At 35.4% G+C, this 19,536-nt stretch overlaps 1 protein-coding gene across 4 annotated transcripts in view; it reads left to right on the top strand.

The window, feature by feature from the left end:
• Positions 1 to 19,536, top strand: part of MICU3 (mitochondrial calcium uptake 3) — a 111,700-nt gene that overhangs the window by 81,317 nt on the left and 10,847 nt on the right. For all 4 annotated transcript variants that reach the window (XM_078069682.1, XM_078069679.1, XM_078069680.1 and 1 more), the window contains 3 exons: positions 4,580 to 4,675; positions 10,483 to 10,583; positions 11,052 to 11,223. In XM_078069682.1, the coding sequence (XP_077925808.1) occupies positions 4,580 to 4,675; positions 10,483 to 10,583; positions 11,052 to 11,223 (369 nt within the window). The remainder of the gene's footprint in view (positions 1 to 4,579; positions 4,676 to 10,482; positions 10,584 to 11,051; positions 11,224 to 19,536) is intronic.

Raw genomic sequence — 19,536 nt, forward strand, 5'->3', positions numbered from 1 at the left:
AGATAGTTACAAATTGTTTTTCTTGTGATGAGCACTTTCAAGATCTACTCTCTTAGCAACTTCCAATATACAATACAATATCATTAATCATAGTCACCATGCTGTACCTTACATCCCCAGGACTTACCTATCTTATAACTAGAAGTTTGTACCTTTTAACCATCTTCATCCACCCCACACTACCATCACCTGCCTCTAGCAACTCCCAGTCTATTCTGATTCTATGAATTCATTTTTTATCTTTATTTATCTGGGCTCTTATTTGGGAAGATAATTTTATTAGATATATAATCGTAGGTTGACATTTATTCTCAGCAAATTATATCATTCCAGTCTTCTGGTTCCTATTATTGAAATTGAAAGGTCAGCTCTGAGTCTAATTACTATTTTGTAGTTGATCTTGTTTTTCTTTCTACCTACTTTTAAGATTGTGTTTGCCTTTGGTATTCTACAATTTTACTACAGTGTATCTCTCTTTTTGCCTTTATCTATCATGAAATTTACCAGGCTTCTCAAATATGGGGATTGTTTTCTTTCATTAATTCTTGAATATTCCCTGCCAATATTTCTTTGGATATTATAGTCTCTTTCCCATTTTCTTTGTTAATTGCTTTCTGGAGCTTTCATAGATATTCATGTTCTCTTCTATGTCTCTTAACTTCTCTTTAATAATTTGCCATATTTTTTATCTTTTCACATTGCATTTCTGTATAACTTATACATGTTATATTCCTGTTAACTAATTTTATCCCTAGCTGTATATAATATGATATTAAATTTCAGTAGTTCCATCTTTAATGTCCAGAGGTTTTATTGGGTTCTTTTTCTGATCAACCAACTAATTTTTGGTCATCTGTTCTTACTGAAAAATACTTTCAAATACAACTTCATATTCCTTAAGCTTATTAAACTTATTTTGTATTCCATACCTACTATTTTCAATATCTGAAGTCTGCAGGTCTTGTTCTATTGTTTGTTGTTTCTGTTGGTTCTCCCTTATGGTGGTTTATGTTCTTATGTGTTTAGTAATTTTGTATTTTGAGTATATATTTGTTGGAATGTGTCTGTGGAGATTCATTAGGGACTGGGCTAAGTATGTGTTTTTTCCAGGAAGGGGTGTGCGTGGGTGTATGTGGGTGTGTGTTTATGTGTGTGTGTTTCTGTGAAAAACTGCAGTCCTATGTAACTTTAAATTACAAGTCTCACATTATAGTTTTTCAGGCCACAGTTGTCATAATGGCACAGATTATATAGGCTTTTTTATTGTTTTTATTTTTTCTGTGTTTTGAGTATCACTAATAGTAAAGACAGTTTACTGTCTGATTCTATGGGTTGCTATTTTGTTTTTGTTTTCCCAGTTTGCCTAATCTCAGAGTATAATCTTTCTCAGATTCTAACTGTAACTAGGGTATTTACCTGTCTGCACACAGACAACTTTAGGGAGCCATTATTCTGCTTACCACAGTGATATATTCCCTTCTTGAAATCAGTCCTTTTTTCCTAACTTCCTTTTCTCTTCTTTCCTTCTGTCTTTCCTTTCTCCCTTCTTTTATTTCCTTCCTTCCTTCTTTCCTTCTGTCTTAGTCAATTCATTTTGCTATAATAAAAATATCATAAACTGGGTGGTTTATAAAGAACAAACATTTGTCATTGTTCTGGAGGCTGGGAAGTCCAGGATCATGTAGCAGATGCAGTGTGATGGGTGATGAGGGCCTACTTCCTAGTTCATAAATGGCACTTTCTCAGTGTGTCCTTACGTGGTGGGAAGGAGACAAAGGAACTCTCTCAAGCTTCTTTTATAAGGGCACTAATCCCATTCATGAAGGCTCTGCCCCTGTGACCTACTCCCCTCCCAGAGGCCCCACCTCCTCCTAATACCATCGCCTTGGAGGTTAGGATTTCAACCTAAGAATTTTTCAGACCATAGCTCCTTCTTTCCTTCTATTATTAATGTCATGAAATGCCTTCAGTAAGATCCTACTTTGGCTCAGCCAAAAAGGCATAGGGAATTCTTGACCGAAACTTCAAAGTTAAAGGAAGTTCTACTAATAACAGACTCTAAACTTAGGCAAAAAATATGTCAGGCTTACAGAATACAGTACATTTGGGACATCATTTTGCCTGTGCCATCCATTTTTGAAGTTCTTCTGAACTATCTATGTCTTCTTTTACCTTTTTTAGTAAAAGTCTACACCTACCTTAACGTTCTAGTAAAGAGGCCTAAAGCTCGTATAGTAATCAAAGACCCTGAGAAGACTTCAGGAAGTCTTTGCAAATTTTCCTACATTTACATATCAGAGCATTATAATATCTATTTCATAGCCATCACAGTGCTCAGTTAGTGATATTTGGGCATTTCTCTTCTCAGTCTTTCCTTAGTGTGTAGGCATATATTCTGGTTTTGTATTTTATTTGCATTTCTTGCTGTAAAATCTATTCTGATTTTCATTGCTACTTTAAACTTATTTTAAATATTGTGTTATACTTTTCTGACATTAAAGTTTTCTACTAGTTTTGCATGTTCTGAAAATTTACTCTCAATTCCATCACCCAAGCCATTGAAAAATTAAATACTGGCTCCTGAACAGACACACATCTAGGAATCTATGACTGTGCTGAGAAAATCACTGATACATGAGCTTTTTTTCCCTTAATACTAAGAATAACAACAGTTGCTGTGAGACTATTGTTCCTTTTTTCAGAAACTCTAATCTAAAAGACTGCCTGTATAAAACAACATATATAAGCAGTTATAGCAATTCAGTTATATATTCTATCATAATTTAATCTTTGGAGCTAAATGTTGAGTGTGAAAGCTTTCTGCAGGAGGGACCAATAAGCTAAATAAGATTTTTTTATTGAAAAAAGTAGTATATGATCCTGATAGATAAATAAACATTCTTAAAATATTTTAAAATATAGGAAAGCAAAAAGAAGATAATAAAACATATCCTAATCTCACCAGAGATAATCGATATATCCAAATATATTTACTTCTTTTCTAAGCTCAGAAAATGTATTTTTTTCTATAGAGATCCATATCAATATAGTTTGTCAAACTACTTTTATCCCTTAATATGTTGTGAACATCCTTCTGATGTCATCAGTGTTGGTATATGTACATATGTGAGTGTGTGAGTGGTGATGGTGACCAGTGCTGGAAGAAGGAAGGAGGCATTGCTTCACAAAGTGAATCAATCATTCTTGTTGCCCTTCAAATAACAGTGTAGTCAGCCTGATTTTCTAGCTTGATAGGTTTAATAATCTCTTTCTTTATCATATACTGACCTTTTCAGTTACAATAAAAAATGTATCCAAATTGATAATATTGAGATAATATTTGCAGAGTATTTAATCTAGTTAACATTTGAGGTTCTACCATACTTATATAAAAAAAATGAACTTTGTTCTAAATTCAGCTAATTTTGCTTGGCTTATAACTGCTTAGTTAAAGCTTGTTTTGTTACTAGAGGGTGTGGTGAGTAGATTCTCTAACATATTGCTGCATTTACACTGATGGTAATAAGTATGTCTATGTTTATATAAGTGATTCCTGCTAAATAATACTTTATTATTAAGATTTTATTAAAATATGGGCAGTAGGCAGTGTTTTTCTAATTAATAATAATGAACTAAAGCTTAGTTTTTTGAAATAACTCCCAAACACCTTGTAATTTTGTTAGTGGCACCAGATTTAAAAATTAACACACACAAAAATAAAAGTTCTCCTCATCATTAGACACTCACTCCTACATACATCGTGCAGCATTTTCTTCTCACAATAACAGGAATACAAGCCTGTGAACATGCGAAATCTTCCCTGATAAATCCTGACAGAAACTGCATTTAATTGTGTTTGTTTACAGAGACCCAAGTTAAGCTTGTAGTTCTATGTTTTCATATGAAGATTAGACTGCCCTTAATTGTGATCTCACCTTCCTCAGATTAGCCAATACTGAGATAGAAGCTAGTGTTCTATCCTTGCAAAAGGTTAGAAAGTACCTTATTTATTCACAGTAGACATACCTACCAAATCCCTGAGTAGTTTTGAGTGGTTTAACCTAAACTGGCATATTTCTTTTTGACAACTGTTAGATTAATTTAAATTTTGTGTCTCTACATATGAATGTGGTCATTTTCTTTGATGCACTGACACGATGTACACTAGCCAATAATTGATTTTTAAATTAAGCCTGATTTTTATAGGTTGCTACAAAATTACCAAAATACTGCCCAAATGAATTTACTTCACATAGGTGTGAATAAAATTTTTATTTCACATTTTCTTAGAAGTTATGCATGTTTCAGTAGACAACATGGGGGAGGGCTGAGGAATGTGATCCTTTTTGACAGAGCCACATTGTACGTGGAAATAGTGGTTATATACCATTACACCTTTGAAAATACCCTGGGTTTACCAGCAATGTAATATAATACTGTTGTGCGCAGCAGAAAACAAAACAGGTAAGCTAATGTGTTTTCTTTTCAAGGTTGGCTAGAAGAGACTTAAAAGTGTATAAATTATCATTCTTTGTGACTATTCTTTAGATTTCAGATGTACTTCTTAAAACTTCTACAGGTACTTAAAACAGATGCTGAGGAACTTGTCTCCAGAAGCTATTGGGATACACTGAGACGTAATACAAGCCAAGCACTCTTTTCAGACCTCGCAGAGGTATAATTAAACCTCAACCAGGACCTTGTACTATTTGCCATTTTGTTAAACTAGTCTTCGTTTCATTTTAGAGTTACAATGATGAAACCAAAAATAATTTTGTATTTTCCCTTTTCTTCAGTAAAGCAATAATTTCTATATATAAATGATAGATTCGAGTATGTCAGCAATGCTGGCAGGGGCTGCAAGGTTACCTATAACAGTCTATGTTAAGTCAGCTTGCTTGTTGTAGAAAACATGACTTTCTAACTTAACTAAAAAGAAATATCGCTATTTTTAATTTAAGGATCACTTTCAGAAATTTGAGAATGCTATTTTATAGTTTCACTGAATCTTTTAACCTTATAATTTTGCCATGTTACATGAAGTGCTGAAACTTTTAACTTGGTAAAAGACAGCTAGTGCTTTAGAGTTATGGTAGATTTAAACATTAAATTTCCGAATATTAGTTGTGTGTAGTTTACCAATGGTGAGTAAGGGAGGTATGGTAGGAGCAGTCAGTCAAGGAAGGGAGGAATATTTTAACTTGACATTATTTTGGATTGCCAATGCATAGAAAACTAAAAACAGACTGACTGTTATTCATTATTGTTTCTGAATTCCATAGAGACATGCACCTTATTGCTGCACTCAGGTGGGCTCCCCCCTTCCCCCCACCCACTCAGCATGCCGCCATTGTTACTAGGGATTTGTCATTTTGTTTCGGGTTTTTGTTTTGTTTCGTTCTTAGGGATTTGTGATTTTAAAAGATGGGCTTTGTCTTCTACAGTAAACACGATTTCATATATCCTATTAAGAATTTTTTAAAACTTTACTATCAGTCTTAATACTGAGATATTTTTCATTATTTTTCTTTTTTTTTTTTTTTTAAAGATTTTATTTATTTATTTGAGACAGAGAGAATGAGAGAGAGAGAGAGAGAGAGCACATGAGAGGGGGGAGGGTCAGAGGGAGAAGCAGGCTCCCCGCTCGGCAGGAAGCCCGATGTGGGACTCGATCCAGGGACTCCAGGATCATGACCTGAGCCGAAGGCAGTCGCTTAACCAACTGAGCCACCCAGGCGCCCCATTATTTTTCTCTTTAAAGCTGGCTTCTCATTTCTTTTTTCTGAAGTTTGACTTTTAAAAATTACACTTAAAAATATCTAGAGAAGTAAACTGAAATCAGGTGTGACTTCTGTTATCCGTATGTAGTGTTACTCAATTGGCACCTCTAGACTGGGACAGATACTTGGAAATGTTAATTTTGTCAGTTGTGTTCAATTTTAAAATCCCAAAACAAATAAAGCATTTTGCCCTTTCTCTAATTTACTTCTGATATGTAAATATGATGTAATAATGACCAGTAAATAACCTTTTAAAATTAACCTTTTAAATTTGAACCATTTTTTAGTCATAAAGTGGTAATAGATGTTTCGTGTAAGGTATTTTAGAAGTACTTAATTCTGTAATCACTTATGCAGGCACATAGTAGTCAGTGCCTAAAAACAAGAGCAAATGGGGACATTGGCCCAAGAGTCCTACAAGCCAACTGCGACCTAGCTTCAAACTAACGGTCATGTCACTGCTCTCTCTCCATCCTGGATTGTCCACCTCAGCCTCCAGCCTGTCTTTAATCTAATTTAACTCTGCTAGAAATTCTCACAATTAGACACAACCCACTCATTTGATGTTGAATTTAATTCAGATCTTGGGAGGTTTAATATCAGAAGACCAGTTAGCTCTTACATACACTCAGAGATTACATGGTATGCATAAGACCTTTTCGAGATGGAAACTGTCAGAGGTGTGCTTGGAGCTGGCTTTATGGCTTCCTAGAGTTAATTCTGTACATCTCTTCCCAACTCAACATCCGTGACATCCTGTTGGTACTTGAAAGTGGCCATGATAGAAGTATTAATACCATAGAAATAGGCAAACACTACAAATCAGGCTTTTTTTTTTTTCCCTAAAGAGCTAGTTTATTTTCCTAGCATACCATTGGCTGTAATCAATCCACATTATAATCATAAGCTACTAAATTAATTAATGAATTGATTCAAACATTATGAAAGTAAATCTGATAGAAGAAAGACGAAAACAAAACTTACATTGTGTTCTAAAATAAAATAATTATTTGGGGATTATCTCTTACTACCCTCCCACATTAGAGAGGATAATTGAGAATTAATTTTAATTAAGTTACAACTCATTGAAATTCCTTATAGATTACTGCCGATGCCACCGTAACATTGAATTGTTTATAAGTATTTTTTTCAGGATTCAAATTGGTTTAGAAAGAAAGCTTAGAAATCTACTTGATTTCCCTCCCCCCTGCCCTTTGGATAGAGTTTGATATGATTATTATCCCATTATAATCAAAAAAAATATGTTAAAGGTATCTTAAAAATCTGTAATATTTTACATATTTTTAATTCCATGTAAATTTATCTATTTTATTTTTGATGAAATCATTTAAAGTAATTTTTAATCACAACAAAGATAAGGGCCTTTCATGTAAATGGCCCATGGGGATTCTTTTGTGGCTTTTTCTTGCTTTGTTATGAAAACACCTGAATTCATTTTATTTTAACAATGGGCACAAGAATCAAAGGGATAAAGTCTCTATTTTTGTCCCAACTCCCCTGTGATTTAAGTTATATAACACTGTTAGGATACTAAGGACACTGGTATGGTTTTCAATGACTCCCAACAGTGCTCTGTTTCATTGAATGGGGGGAGACAAGTTTTCACCATTTCCATTTTCTAATTTTTTTTCTCTAATGTCAAACTGTTACTTATGCCTCTGTGGTTCTGGATTATCTGGATAAGTGCAACCTAAGTCTAATAAGATTTTGATGATGAAAGACTGTAAACGAAGATCTGCTCTGCTCAGTGGGCATGAGAAAAGCTGGAAGAATGAGGTCATTATTGAAAACCTGCCATCTCATTTCACTGTGTTAGGTTTTGAGGTAAAGGACATCACAGCACTAAAGGAAAACATTTCATAATTATGTTAGCTGAGTTCACTAACTTTGGGTGTTCCTGTGACCTCTCATTTGAAGGCATTTTTTTTTTTCAGATCTATATAATGTGTAGTTTCAGTTAACAAAAAAGTAAGAGTGTGCCATGTAAAACTTTTTTTTGCATTAAGCTTCAACATTATTATCTTTTCTGTCTTGTCTAGTCCTTTTTCAACTTCTTGAAATATATTGATTTGGCAAAAATAAATAATATTTGTTGAGCGTTTACAATATGCCAGTTATAGTGCTAAATGATTTACATGTGTTACCAGATCCTCATAACAACACTTTAAGGTAGGTACTGTTGTTATTACTGAGGGTAATAATATCCTCAGAGAGATTAACTTCACCGAGGTCACTTAACTAATAAGGAAAAACGTCAGGATTCAAAGCCAGGAATCTGACTCTTGGGCTCATCATCTTACAGGCTCACCACCCCACTGCTTATTTGTGAAGTCAGTAACTAGTCTAAAACACCATGGCCCCTCTTCTGATCAACTTTATCTCCCCGCCGCATTCCAGTCCTCTAGCTTCTAGATGGATACCCCAGTTCCTAATGTTGCCTGCTGATTCGATAGAGCCTCCACTCCTGTGCTCCATTAGGCCTGCCTTCTCAAATATTTTCTCCCCCAACTTAAGCTATTCCATGGGTAATAATGGGTTAGACTTGATCATACACAATCACAAAGGAATGTTTATAATTGACATGAGATTTCTCCTTTTTTCCCCAAAGGTCTTAATGCTATATGCCAAAGCATCTTGTGACTGCCAATAATATTTGTATGCTTCATTGACACTCAGAGTCTAATTTTATCTTCCAAATCATTATTGTAGATAGGTTTATGCCTATTTTACAGATAAGGAAGCTAAAGGTCAAAAAACTCTGTGAACTCAGGTCTTCTGATTTTAAATCCTGTCCTTACAGCAGTCTGCCTCCGCAACAGAAAGCTACTGGTGAAAGTAATAGTGCCTTTTGAGAACTACTCAGAATTACCCTAGTCTGTTGTCACAGGCGAAGCCCTGGAAGGCTGGCACCACTAACGTTCTTCAACATCCATTATAAGCTTGTTCAGGAAGGCGTAAGACAGTATGTGGCACCTGGCTTCCGGGCTGTTATTTTCTCCCTGGCAATCAGGTCTTCAGAGAACTTCGTTGGAGATATATAGGAAACTTCTAAGTTATTCCAACTCCTGAAAACACTTGGGAGTTGTCAGCAAACTTAAACTAAGTAGAGATCTTTCAAAACAATTTTAAGGAGGTTATATGCTAGATAATATATATATGTAATCCTAAGATTACTGAGGAAAACAAGCTAAACAAACCTAAGTAAGACTACACAATTTACTAAAAGAATTTCAACAATTTTAGATAATTTAAAGTAGAAGATACCCTACATGTTGGAGGTTTTAAAAGAGACCTGAGTAATCAAAGTAGCAAAGAGACCACTTAAAAACAGGAATTAAAAGGCACGTGGGAGGGAAAAAGACCAATCACAAGATGTACTCTTTGTAACACCAAACTAGTCATTAGAAGTTAATAATATTTGGTCTAGGGAGAAGGGAAATAAAGATCCAAGAAATGTTAAAGGATAAAAGGCTGTCTTGATGAAAAATTGGGAAGAGAGCTATAAGGAATCAAAAGATTACCAAAAGCGTGTGGACGATGGGTAAGATGAGACTTTCCGTCAGGGATCATAGAACACAACTTATCCTTTGTAGAGAAGTATATACTTTTTATTTCTTATGTTTTCTCTGAAACAGAATTCTGGCCAAGAAGTAACATTTCAGATATGTACCTTTGAATGGACATTTACAGCTATTTTTTTTAATACAGAAAATGTTAGTTATTATTTAACCTCTTATTTTTCTTACATTTCCCAGGATAATATATGGGAGAGTTAGAATCATTTGAATTTTATGATTTTTGTACCTGAGTTTATAAGATAGATATGAGTTAATGGAAGGAAGTGAGGAAGGAAGGAAAAAAGAGGAAGAAGAAGAAGGGATGGAAGGGGAGGGAGAAAAAAGAAAGGGAAATCTATGTCACCACATTAAAGGAAAGAAGGACTATTTTCATAGGCCATTAAACTTTATAAGGACTAGACTTAAGTGATTTTAAGAATACACTTGTTGGAACTTGAAGGAAAAAGTCCTCTGGAATTATTCTCTTATCCATTCAAAAATAATGTAAGACTTTTCTTTTAAAATAAATTATAGATTATGTAAATTCCAAGATAATAGTAGTATAGTTTCTCTTTCAAAATATGGTATCTTCTATTTAAAGTATCATAAATATGGAATACAATAGGAAAGTATCATGCTCAAAGGAAACTATTTTGTGAAGCATAAGACCATTCTTTTGTTGGCCCCATATATTTCATGTATCTGAAGAATTTACCTCTTTTGAACATCCTTTAAAAAAACTGATTTTTTTTAGGTTGATTAGGAAAATCCAAACTAAATGACTTAAAGATAAAACATTTAGGTGATTACTAAAAGATTTCAACTATTTTAGATAATTTAAAACACAGGTATTCTATATGCATAATTTGAGGTTGAAAACGTCCTAAAATATAGTCATCTTTAAAATTTTTTAGGATAAAAATCAATTTCAGTCATGTTTCTATTTTCAAATATTGAACTTCATTTTAACTGTAATGGCATTTATTAATGCAGTCTTTTCATTCTAATTTTAACATATTCATGTTCTTGGTATTTATTTATATGTTGATAAAATTCTTTGAGGGACATTGGGTATCCCTATTGTTTGTTTACTGCAGCTAACCTTTAAATTGTGATTTTTTAAGCGTGCTGATGACATTACAAGTTTAGTAACAGATACTACACTTCTTGTACACTTTTTTGGAAAGAAAGGAAAAGCTGAGCTCAACTTTGAAGATTTTTATAGGTGAGCTTAATTTTATATTTGTTTTGAAAAATATTAACATGCTAAAGTCAGAAAGGTCTTTAGAAAGAATCATCTGGTGCAGAAATACTCACCTCTTCGCTGATTTCATCCTAGCTGAAGATACTGTCTCTAACAAACAGGCGCTTCCATCAGTACCTATATACTAGTCATTATATTGATAAGTATAACGGGAAGTTACTGAATGATAAGAAATGCCTGGATATCTGGATTATTTCCTGTATATTCCTAAGAAAGTATAAGCCACAGTGATAAGCATGGATGTAGTGTCCTCTCTAGTAAACACCAGGCACTACACAATAACTCTTTTAAGTCTCATCACTACCCTGCAAGATCTTTTTGTTGTCCCCAGTTTAAAGATGAGGAAGCCAGAGCCCTGAGAGGCTAAGTATCACCTGTTGCCATCGCTCTTCATTTATCTTATTCATTCTTTCTATATTTTTGTCATAGATTCATGGATAACCTACAGACAGAAGTTCTAGAAATAGAATTCCTTTCCTACTCTAATGGGATGAACACTATCAGTGAAGAAGATTTTGCTCATATTCTTTTACGATATACAAATGTGGAAAATACATCAGTGTTTTTGGAAAATGTGCGTTACAGTATACCTGAAGAAAAGGTATCTAATCTCCCATATCTATTTTATTACATATATTATCTTATAATCATATAGATCTATAGAATATATTGTTTCTTAGTTCTTTTCTCCTCTGTGGATTAATAGGTATTTTGGATATATTTCATCCTTTTTTCCTCAGTGTCCTAGGTGCTCTGGCTAAATTTTTAAAATCGATTAATGTAAAATTCTGGGTAGAGATCCATGTTTTTCTTAGATAGGCTGAAAACCATTAAGGTTATTAGCAAGTGTTTTATTCAAATTATGAATATCATTTTTGAAGAGAATTCTGCTGAGATACATGCTTTGACTACTACATAAACTAATCCCTTCGTATGAAACAGTTTATAGTGACATCATTTCAGTCACACTTTGTTCTCTAATATCCTTAATAAAAGGTCATTTGAAGACAGCCATTGATGAGTGAGTGATCTTATCAGCAAGTGAAGTGAAGTTTTTCAAAGAGTTTGGATGGCATGAATGGTTAAGAACCCTGGACAACTGATTGTCTATTTGTTTAGCAGCAAATGTGTTGTCAGCAATTCTGAGCAGTTGCATTACCTAGTGGTATTTGAATGCATCATTGCAACTAAATAGAACTGGTGTTACAAGTACCCCTTCAAGCATGAGATGTTTTGGATATATTGCCTACTATTTGTGTTTATAGAAGGATCAAGTTAATCTATCCAAGAGAAACTTGCAAATAGTTTGACTTTGTTTAAAATGGATACACTGTGACAGTGCTAACAATTGGCCAGGTCCCCTAAGGAATGAGAAGAAAAGACCTGATGCATTTGGCCATTAGTTTACATAATCTCTTAGGGGACTTTATCTGTTTTACATGATTAAGCTGAATTTTTTCAATTCAGAGACACTTCCCTAAAAATAAGTATTAGAAATTGTACTACTTTGTCAAGCTGCTAGGATATTATTTAGGACCTAAATGAGTCTGCTTCTCTTTTTCTTTTATCCAATGGAAACACAGAAATCTATAACTCAAAAAGTTCAATTCCAGGGTGAAGAGTGTATGGGAACTCTTTGTACTATTTTTGCAACTATTTTTTTATACCTAAAGTTATTTGAAAATAAACTTTTCTTTTAGGTTAAATTCAGTTTCTGAAAACGTATAATTGATAGAAGTATCTTAAGCACTATACATCATTACAGCTAAAAAAAAGGAAAATTTGACAAATGAACCAACATCGATTCTCATGACTTTTGTTTGTTTGTTTTGGTATTACCTCATCAATCCTTAGAACCGACTTCCAGACATTGACATCTTTTTTTTAGAAAAAGGGAAGCTGAGTCTCAGATACTTAGACACTTGCCCGAGGAATCAAAACCACAACTGTAAGCCAGTGATATTCCTCGAACACCCTACTTATATCTTTCCCTTCCTTTCACTTCTCATCCCCTCTCTCCAAAAAGAATAACAAGTACAGCTACTTGGATGGCACTCTACATATTCTAAAATACTTTTAGTTCCATTCATGCATCTAGCAGATATTAGGCATCTGCTATTTACAAGACCTTATTCTAGTTTTATGGTGGATAAAGTGACAAGATAAGCAAAATCCTTGTCTTGTAGAAATACCTCTTAGTGGAGACAATAAACAAGTAAACAAAAAATTAATACGTGATATATTTTCAGATAATAATAAATATTATGAAGAGAAACAAAAATCATGGGGACTGGAAAATAAGCTGGACTGTCAGGGAAACATTCTCTGATCAGGTAGCTTTTGAGGAAAGACGGTGAGGAATGAGCTATGCAAAGATCTGGATGAAGAACATTCCAGGCGGAGGAAACAGCAAATACCAAGGGCTTGGAGACAGAAAAAGCTGAGATTATTTGAGAAATTGCAAAAAAGGGTAAAATAAGTCAATAGGAAAATAGTAGGAGATGAAGGAAAGACAGATATGGGTTAGATCTTCCAGGACCCTGTAGACCAAGATAAGGAATTTAGATTTTATTCTAATGGTGGTTCTAAGAGTGATGGGAAGCTACTATAGTATTTAAACTTTGAAGCAGGGGTCAGCAAACTACCTACCTCCTGTTTCTGTAAATAATGTTTTATTGGAACATAGTCACACTCATTCTTTGAATGTACTGTCTGTGAATGCTTCGGTGCCTTAGCGTAGGTGCCACACAGACCATATTGCCTACACAAATGAAAATATTTACCCTCTGACCTTTTATAGAAAAAGTGTGCTAACCTTGCTTTAGAACATAGGTGAATATACATTCATCCATCAGGTATTTATGTAGCAAGTATTCACTGTCTACTCTGACACCCGAATGTGATCTGACTCACGTGCCAGATACCAGATTCATGTTTCAGAAGATCATCATGGCTGGTATATTGAGAATAGACTTTAGTTGGCCCACCTCTGAAAGAAAGAGACAAGTTAGAATGTTGTCACAGGAGTTCAGGGAAGAGATGAGCATGGTTTGCACCAGGGTGAACGTAGGGAAAGGTGGTCAGATATTGGGTCATTTAAAGAGTAGAGTTGATCGAACTGGCTGCTGGATTAGACTTCAGTGTGAAGGAGAAAGAGGAATCAAGAATTCCTAGGGTTTGGGCCTGAACCACATAGTGAAATAGTGGTGCCATTCACTGAGCCAAGCAAGACTGCAAGTTTGGGGTTAGGAAAAAATTGATAATTTCATTTCGGACAACTTGAGTTTGAGATTCCTATGAGGTATCTAAATGAAGAAATTACATAGGCAGTTGGATATGTGCCTCTGGAATTTAGGGGTGCCATCAGGACTTTTTTGGTAATCATTAGTGTATCAACTTCCAAATTATGTCTCCAGCTTAAACATCTCCCCTGAATTTCAGACTTCTACACTGTACCACCTACTCAGCATCTCCATTTGGGTATCCAGTAGACACCTCAGGCTTACTAGTTGCAAAATTAAAACTCCTGATCATCCCCCAAATTTCCATACACTGTCTTTCCTGTTGCAGTTAATGGAAACTCTGCTTTCCCTAATTGTTCTAGCCAAAATGTTGGACTCCTTCCTTTGACCTTCCACATACAATCCATCAACAGATCCTCTTGATGCCGCCTCCATCCGCAGGACCACTCTTGCCCCCACCACTGCTCCTACCCTTGTCACCTTCTCTCTTGCCTGAATCCTTGCAGTTGCCTCCTAAATCATCTTTCTGCTTCCAACTTTGCCCCCCTACAATGTGTTCTCCATTTGGCAATTAAGGAAATGATTGATACCATGATTCAGATCTTATGAACTTCCCATTGTACTCAAAGAAAGAGCTGAAATTCTTACGGTGGCCTACAAGGCCCGGCAAGCTGTTCCCTCATCTCTTCCCATCCCCCCCCCCCCCCCCCGCCCCCTCTGCTCCAGTCACGCTGACAGCTTTACTGCTTCTCAGCACCAGGCAGTCTTCTGTCTCGGGGCTTTTGTATGGGTTCTTTTCTCCGCCCAGAATGCTCTTGTCCTAGATATCCACATGGCTTACTGTGTCATTTCTCAATGAGGCCTACCCTCCAATCTAATGGATAAATAATCACCTATTTATAATAACATATAAGCTATTATGTAAGTAATAATCTATTATAAAAACTATAACCCTCTCCCTTGGCGTTCCCTAGTCCTCTTCCCTTATCTGTTTTTATTCCATAGCATTATCATCTTCTAACATACTATATTAGAGTATAATATAATATAGGTTTAGTTTTTATTTTTCATTATTTATCTGGATAAACAATAGAACTTGTTTTTTAATTATTTGTTGTCTGTGTCCCCAACTAGAATGTAATGGTGGTATTTTATCTTTTTTTATTCACTCCTATATCCCAGTACCTTGAACCCCTATTGAATGGAAGTAGAACTTAAAGCTTTTCTGTTTTTGTGACTTTTACCTGCAGATATATTCACACATGTGAAACGGCAGATATACAAGGTTATTTATTAGAGTGTTGTTTGTAATAGCAAAAGATTGGAAACTATCTAAATGTCTTTCAGTAAATCAGTAAATAAATTATGATGTATCTATAGAATGGAAAAGGTATTCCTGAAAAAAGACAAAGAAGATTCTTTATATACCCCAGTAGAACGATCTCCAAGACACAAGTGAAAAAGAGCACAATTTCAACAATAACTGTAAACAGTGTACAGTATACTACCGTTTGTTTAAAAAGATAGCCTATGCTAATTCTGGAAGGACCCACATAATTAGAGACAGTGGTTCCTCCAAGGAAGGGAACTGCGTGGCTAAGGAACAAGGGTGAGAGGGAGGGAGATTTTGCATTGTACACGCTTTTGTCCCTTTTGAATTTTGAACAGATGAATACAGTGCCGTATAAAATAATTTTTAAAAATTGTAAATGCCATGGGACCAGATGAACTTACCTAGGAGAGAATGTAGGTAGAGACTGTAGAAGGGAAGAGGGCTTCTCCTAATAACTATGTAATGTAAATATTAACAGGAAAGTAGTAAAATTCATTATTAAGCTTTGAGGAAACTGTTATTCAGCAAGATTTAAGTGACTTACTTCAGGTCATTCAGCCAATAAACTTCCAAGTTTGAATTTTCTGCTTATTCCAAAATGGTACATTTCCCTCAGCCTTTTAAAGTTGTTTATATTTTAAAAGTTATCTAGTTGTCATTTAGATCAGTTACCTATATAATTTGAACAATATAACTAGTAGCATACTCAGTTTATGAGATGAGCATGCATTTTGCGTTGAGAACAAATTAATTTACTCTTGAGGCTCTTGTAAGACCGTATTTTCTGAATGGTTGTTTTTATTTGGCTGATAATGTCTTCTAATGACTAAGATGGATTTTTCAAGTTAATCTTTTTCTCATTCTAGTCTTTTGTTTCTGTGTATTTTATTGAGGTAAACATCATGTAACATAAACTGTCTTAAACTGAGCAATTCACGTGGCATTTAGTATGGACACAATAGAAACACCATCTTTATTTCCAAAACATTTTCGTAACACCAAAAACAAACCCTATTCTTATTAAGCATTTCTCCCCAGCCTCTAGGAACTATTGTCTGATTTCTGTTTCAATGGATTTACTTATTCTATTTTATATCAATAAAATCATGCAATATGTGACCTTATATGTTTGGGTTCTTTCATTATATTTTTGAGGTTCATGTATGTTGTAACTTGTATCAGTACTTCATTCCTTGTTGTGGCTGAATAATATTCTATTGTACGTATACTGTTTATCCATTCATCTGTCCATGGATGAATATATATATATATATATATATATATATTCAAGTAAGTAATAGCCATCCTAGTGGGTGTGAAATGCTCTCTGTATAATTACCATTAGCTTTACCTTAAATGGAATTCTTCATTTCTTCATACAGCTTTCAGTGAGAGCCTGGTTTTCTTTCTTTTCAGCTTTAATGATTCCCTTGAGCATTTCTTGTAGGACAGATCTGGTAGTAATGAGCTCCACTGGCTGCTGTTTATCTGAGAATGTCTTCCTTTCTTCATTTTTGAAGGACAGTTCCACCACATACCATCTGAGAATGGCTTTGCCACCTATGGAATTCTTGGTTGTCAGATTTTTTTCTTTTAGCCCTTGAACTATCCTACTCACTTTGGCCTCATGGTTTCTTTCTTTCTTTTTTTTTTTTTTTTTTTTTAGTTTTATTTACTTATTTGACAGACAGCGAGAGAGGAACACAAGCAGGGGGAGTGGGAGAGGGAGAAGCAGGCTTCCCGCGGAGCAAGGAGCCCGATGTGGGGCTCGATCCCAGGACCCTGGGATCATGATCTGAGCCGAAGGCAGACGCCCAACGACTGAGCCACCCAGGCGCCCCGGCCTCATGGTTTCTGATGAAAAATCAGTTGTTAATCTTACTGAGGATTCCTTATATATGAAGAATCACTTCTCGCCTGCTGTTTTCATGATTGTCTTTATCTTTTGACAGTTTTAAGTATATGTCTTGGTATGAGTCTCTTTCAATTTATTCTGCTTAAAGTCAGTAAAGCTTCTTAAATGCATAGACTTTTATCTTTCATCAAATTTCAGAAGTTTTCAATCTTGTTTTTAAAAATATTCTTTCTGCTCTTTTTCTTTTTCCTTCTGGACATCCCATAATGTGTATTTTGGTATGCTCCATGGTGTCTGCAGGTTCCTTAGGTTCTGTTACTTTTCTTTATTTCTTTTGTCTTTCTGCTCCTCAGACTGAATACTTTTAACTTATTCTTTATTCTGATTGCTCAAATCTATTGCTGAGCATCTACTCAACTTTACATTTCAGTTATAGTACTTTTCGGCTCCAGAATTTTTATTTGGTTCCTTTTTATAATTTCTATCTATTGATATTCTCATTTTGTTCACAGGTAGTTTTCCTGATTTCCTTTAGTTCTTTATCCATGGTTCCCTTTAGCTCTTTGAGTGTATATGACAGTTGATTCAAAGTCTTTGTCTATTTGGTCCAATGATTAAACTTCTCAGGGATGGTTTGTTGATTTTTTTTTTCCTGTCAATGGCCATATTTTCCTAATTCTTTGTATGCATTGTAATTTTTGCTAAAAGCTAAGCATTTTGAATATTATGCTTTGCTAACTCTGAAAAACCAGACTCTCCCCTGCAGTTGTCCATTTGCAGGGTAGCTTGAAAAGTCACTAAACAAATGGAAAAGACTGTATTTCTTGTCATGTGCAGTCACTGAAGACTCTGTTCTGTTATCTTTGTAATTAGCCAGAGAACTGACAGAGATTTCCTTAAATGCCTAGAGCCAGGAAGAAAAAAATACATATAGTACTGTCTTTGCAGTTCAGCTCTGAGCTGGAGCATTCCTTCAACACTAAGCCAGGCTACCTAAGCCTCTTCCTTTGCCTTGATCTCCTATTTCCACAAAGCCCACAGATCTGCCAGAGGTAGTTACCTAACATCCACTCAGGTCTTTTCAAAGCATGTGTCAACTCCTGGGCCTGTTTAATTTCCCATGTATTTACAATGGCCCTTTGAGCCCCTGTTCCAATAACCATTCTCCTCAGCCTTCTCTTTGCCAGGTTTTTAGATTCTGTCTGCCGCTTGTCCCCTCTGTCATCCCTTGCCTCAAACAGGCACAGAGTGTGCATGTCCTTATATCTTTCGATAGTTGTCGCTATCACCATGAAAGCCAAACCAGTCCAAGACCGAGGGGGCAAATCAAAAGTCAGCCTCTGCGCTAGTCCCTCAAGGAACCACCAGACAAACCAAACCCCATACCACACCATGTTAATAACAAGGCCTATATTAGCCCTCTGGCACCAGGCAGCCGCACCAGGAACATTAGCCACCAGCCCCAAAGCTGCTGCCGCAGCACTGAAAGATGAAAATGGTAGTTTGGTGGACAGAGACACCACAAGGCTCACACTGAATTTCAATGACCCTTCTCTTTATTACTCAGTCCCCTCCTTGCTATAAACTTCGGATTCGATTCCGGAGTTTCAAGAAAGTTGATTCTGTCAGTCTTTCCCAGCTGATGGTTGTTTCAGTGGAGGGATTGATTCTTTAGGCCCCCTACCCTGGTCTCCTAAGAATTACTTCAGGCTTACGCACCTCCACCGAAGATAAACAAGTGCACACATTGGGAGCAGCCTCAGGGCTGCAGACGGGGCGTGGTAGCAGCCCGAACCCCCAGTGTGATTACGGTAGCAGTTTGAGATCTACCGCATGTTCTAGTTTGTCTTTGTACTGAATTATGTCTTACCAACTATCTCAGTTGTGTTCACTTACGCCTTGCCACACAGTTCAATCCAAGTGCTTGTTCCCATCCTGAATGACATATTTCAGTAGTATATGTACATTTTTATTGTAAAATACACATAACATAAAATCTACCATTTTAACCATTTTAAAGAGTAAAATGTGGTGGTATTAATTATGTTCACAATGTTATACAACCATCACTAGTGCTAGTCCCAGAACTTTTTCATCATCTTACACAGAAATCCCATAATCCATTCTACTTCCCCTCAGCCCACAGCAACCACTGATCCACTTTCTGTTTCTGTGGATTTGTCTATAATGGATATTTCATGTAAGTGGAATCATACAATTTGTGAGCCTTTGTGTCTGGCTTCTTTAACTTAGCGTAACTTTTTCAGAGTTCATCAATATTTTAGCAAATATCAGCACTTCATTCCCTTTTATTGCCACATAATACTTTATCATTTGGATATACCACACTTCCTCTGTTTGTCAGTTGGTGAGTTGTTTCCAGTTGGACTATTTAAATAATGCTGTTATGAGCATTTGTCTGCATTTTTTCATGTGGACGTATGTTTTGAATTGTCAGAGAACTAGATATATACTTCAGAGTAA

This window comes from Halichoerus grypus, chromosome 3 (assembly GCF_964656455.1).
Source record: "Halichoerus grypus chromosome 3, mHalGry1.hap1.1, whole genome shotgun sequence".
NCBI lineage: Eukaryota > Metazoa > Chordata > Mammalia > Carnivora > Phocidae > Halichoerus > Halichoerus grypus.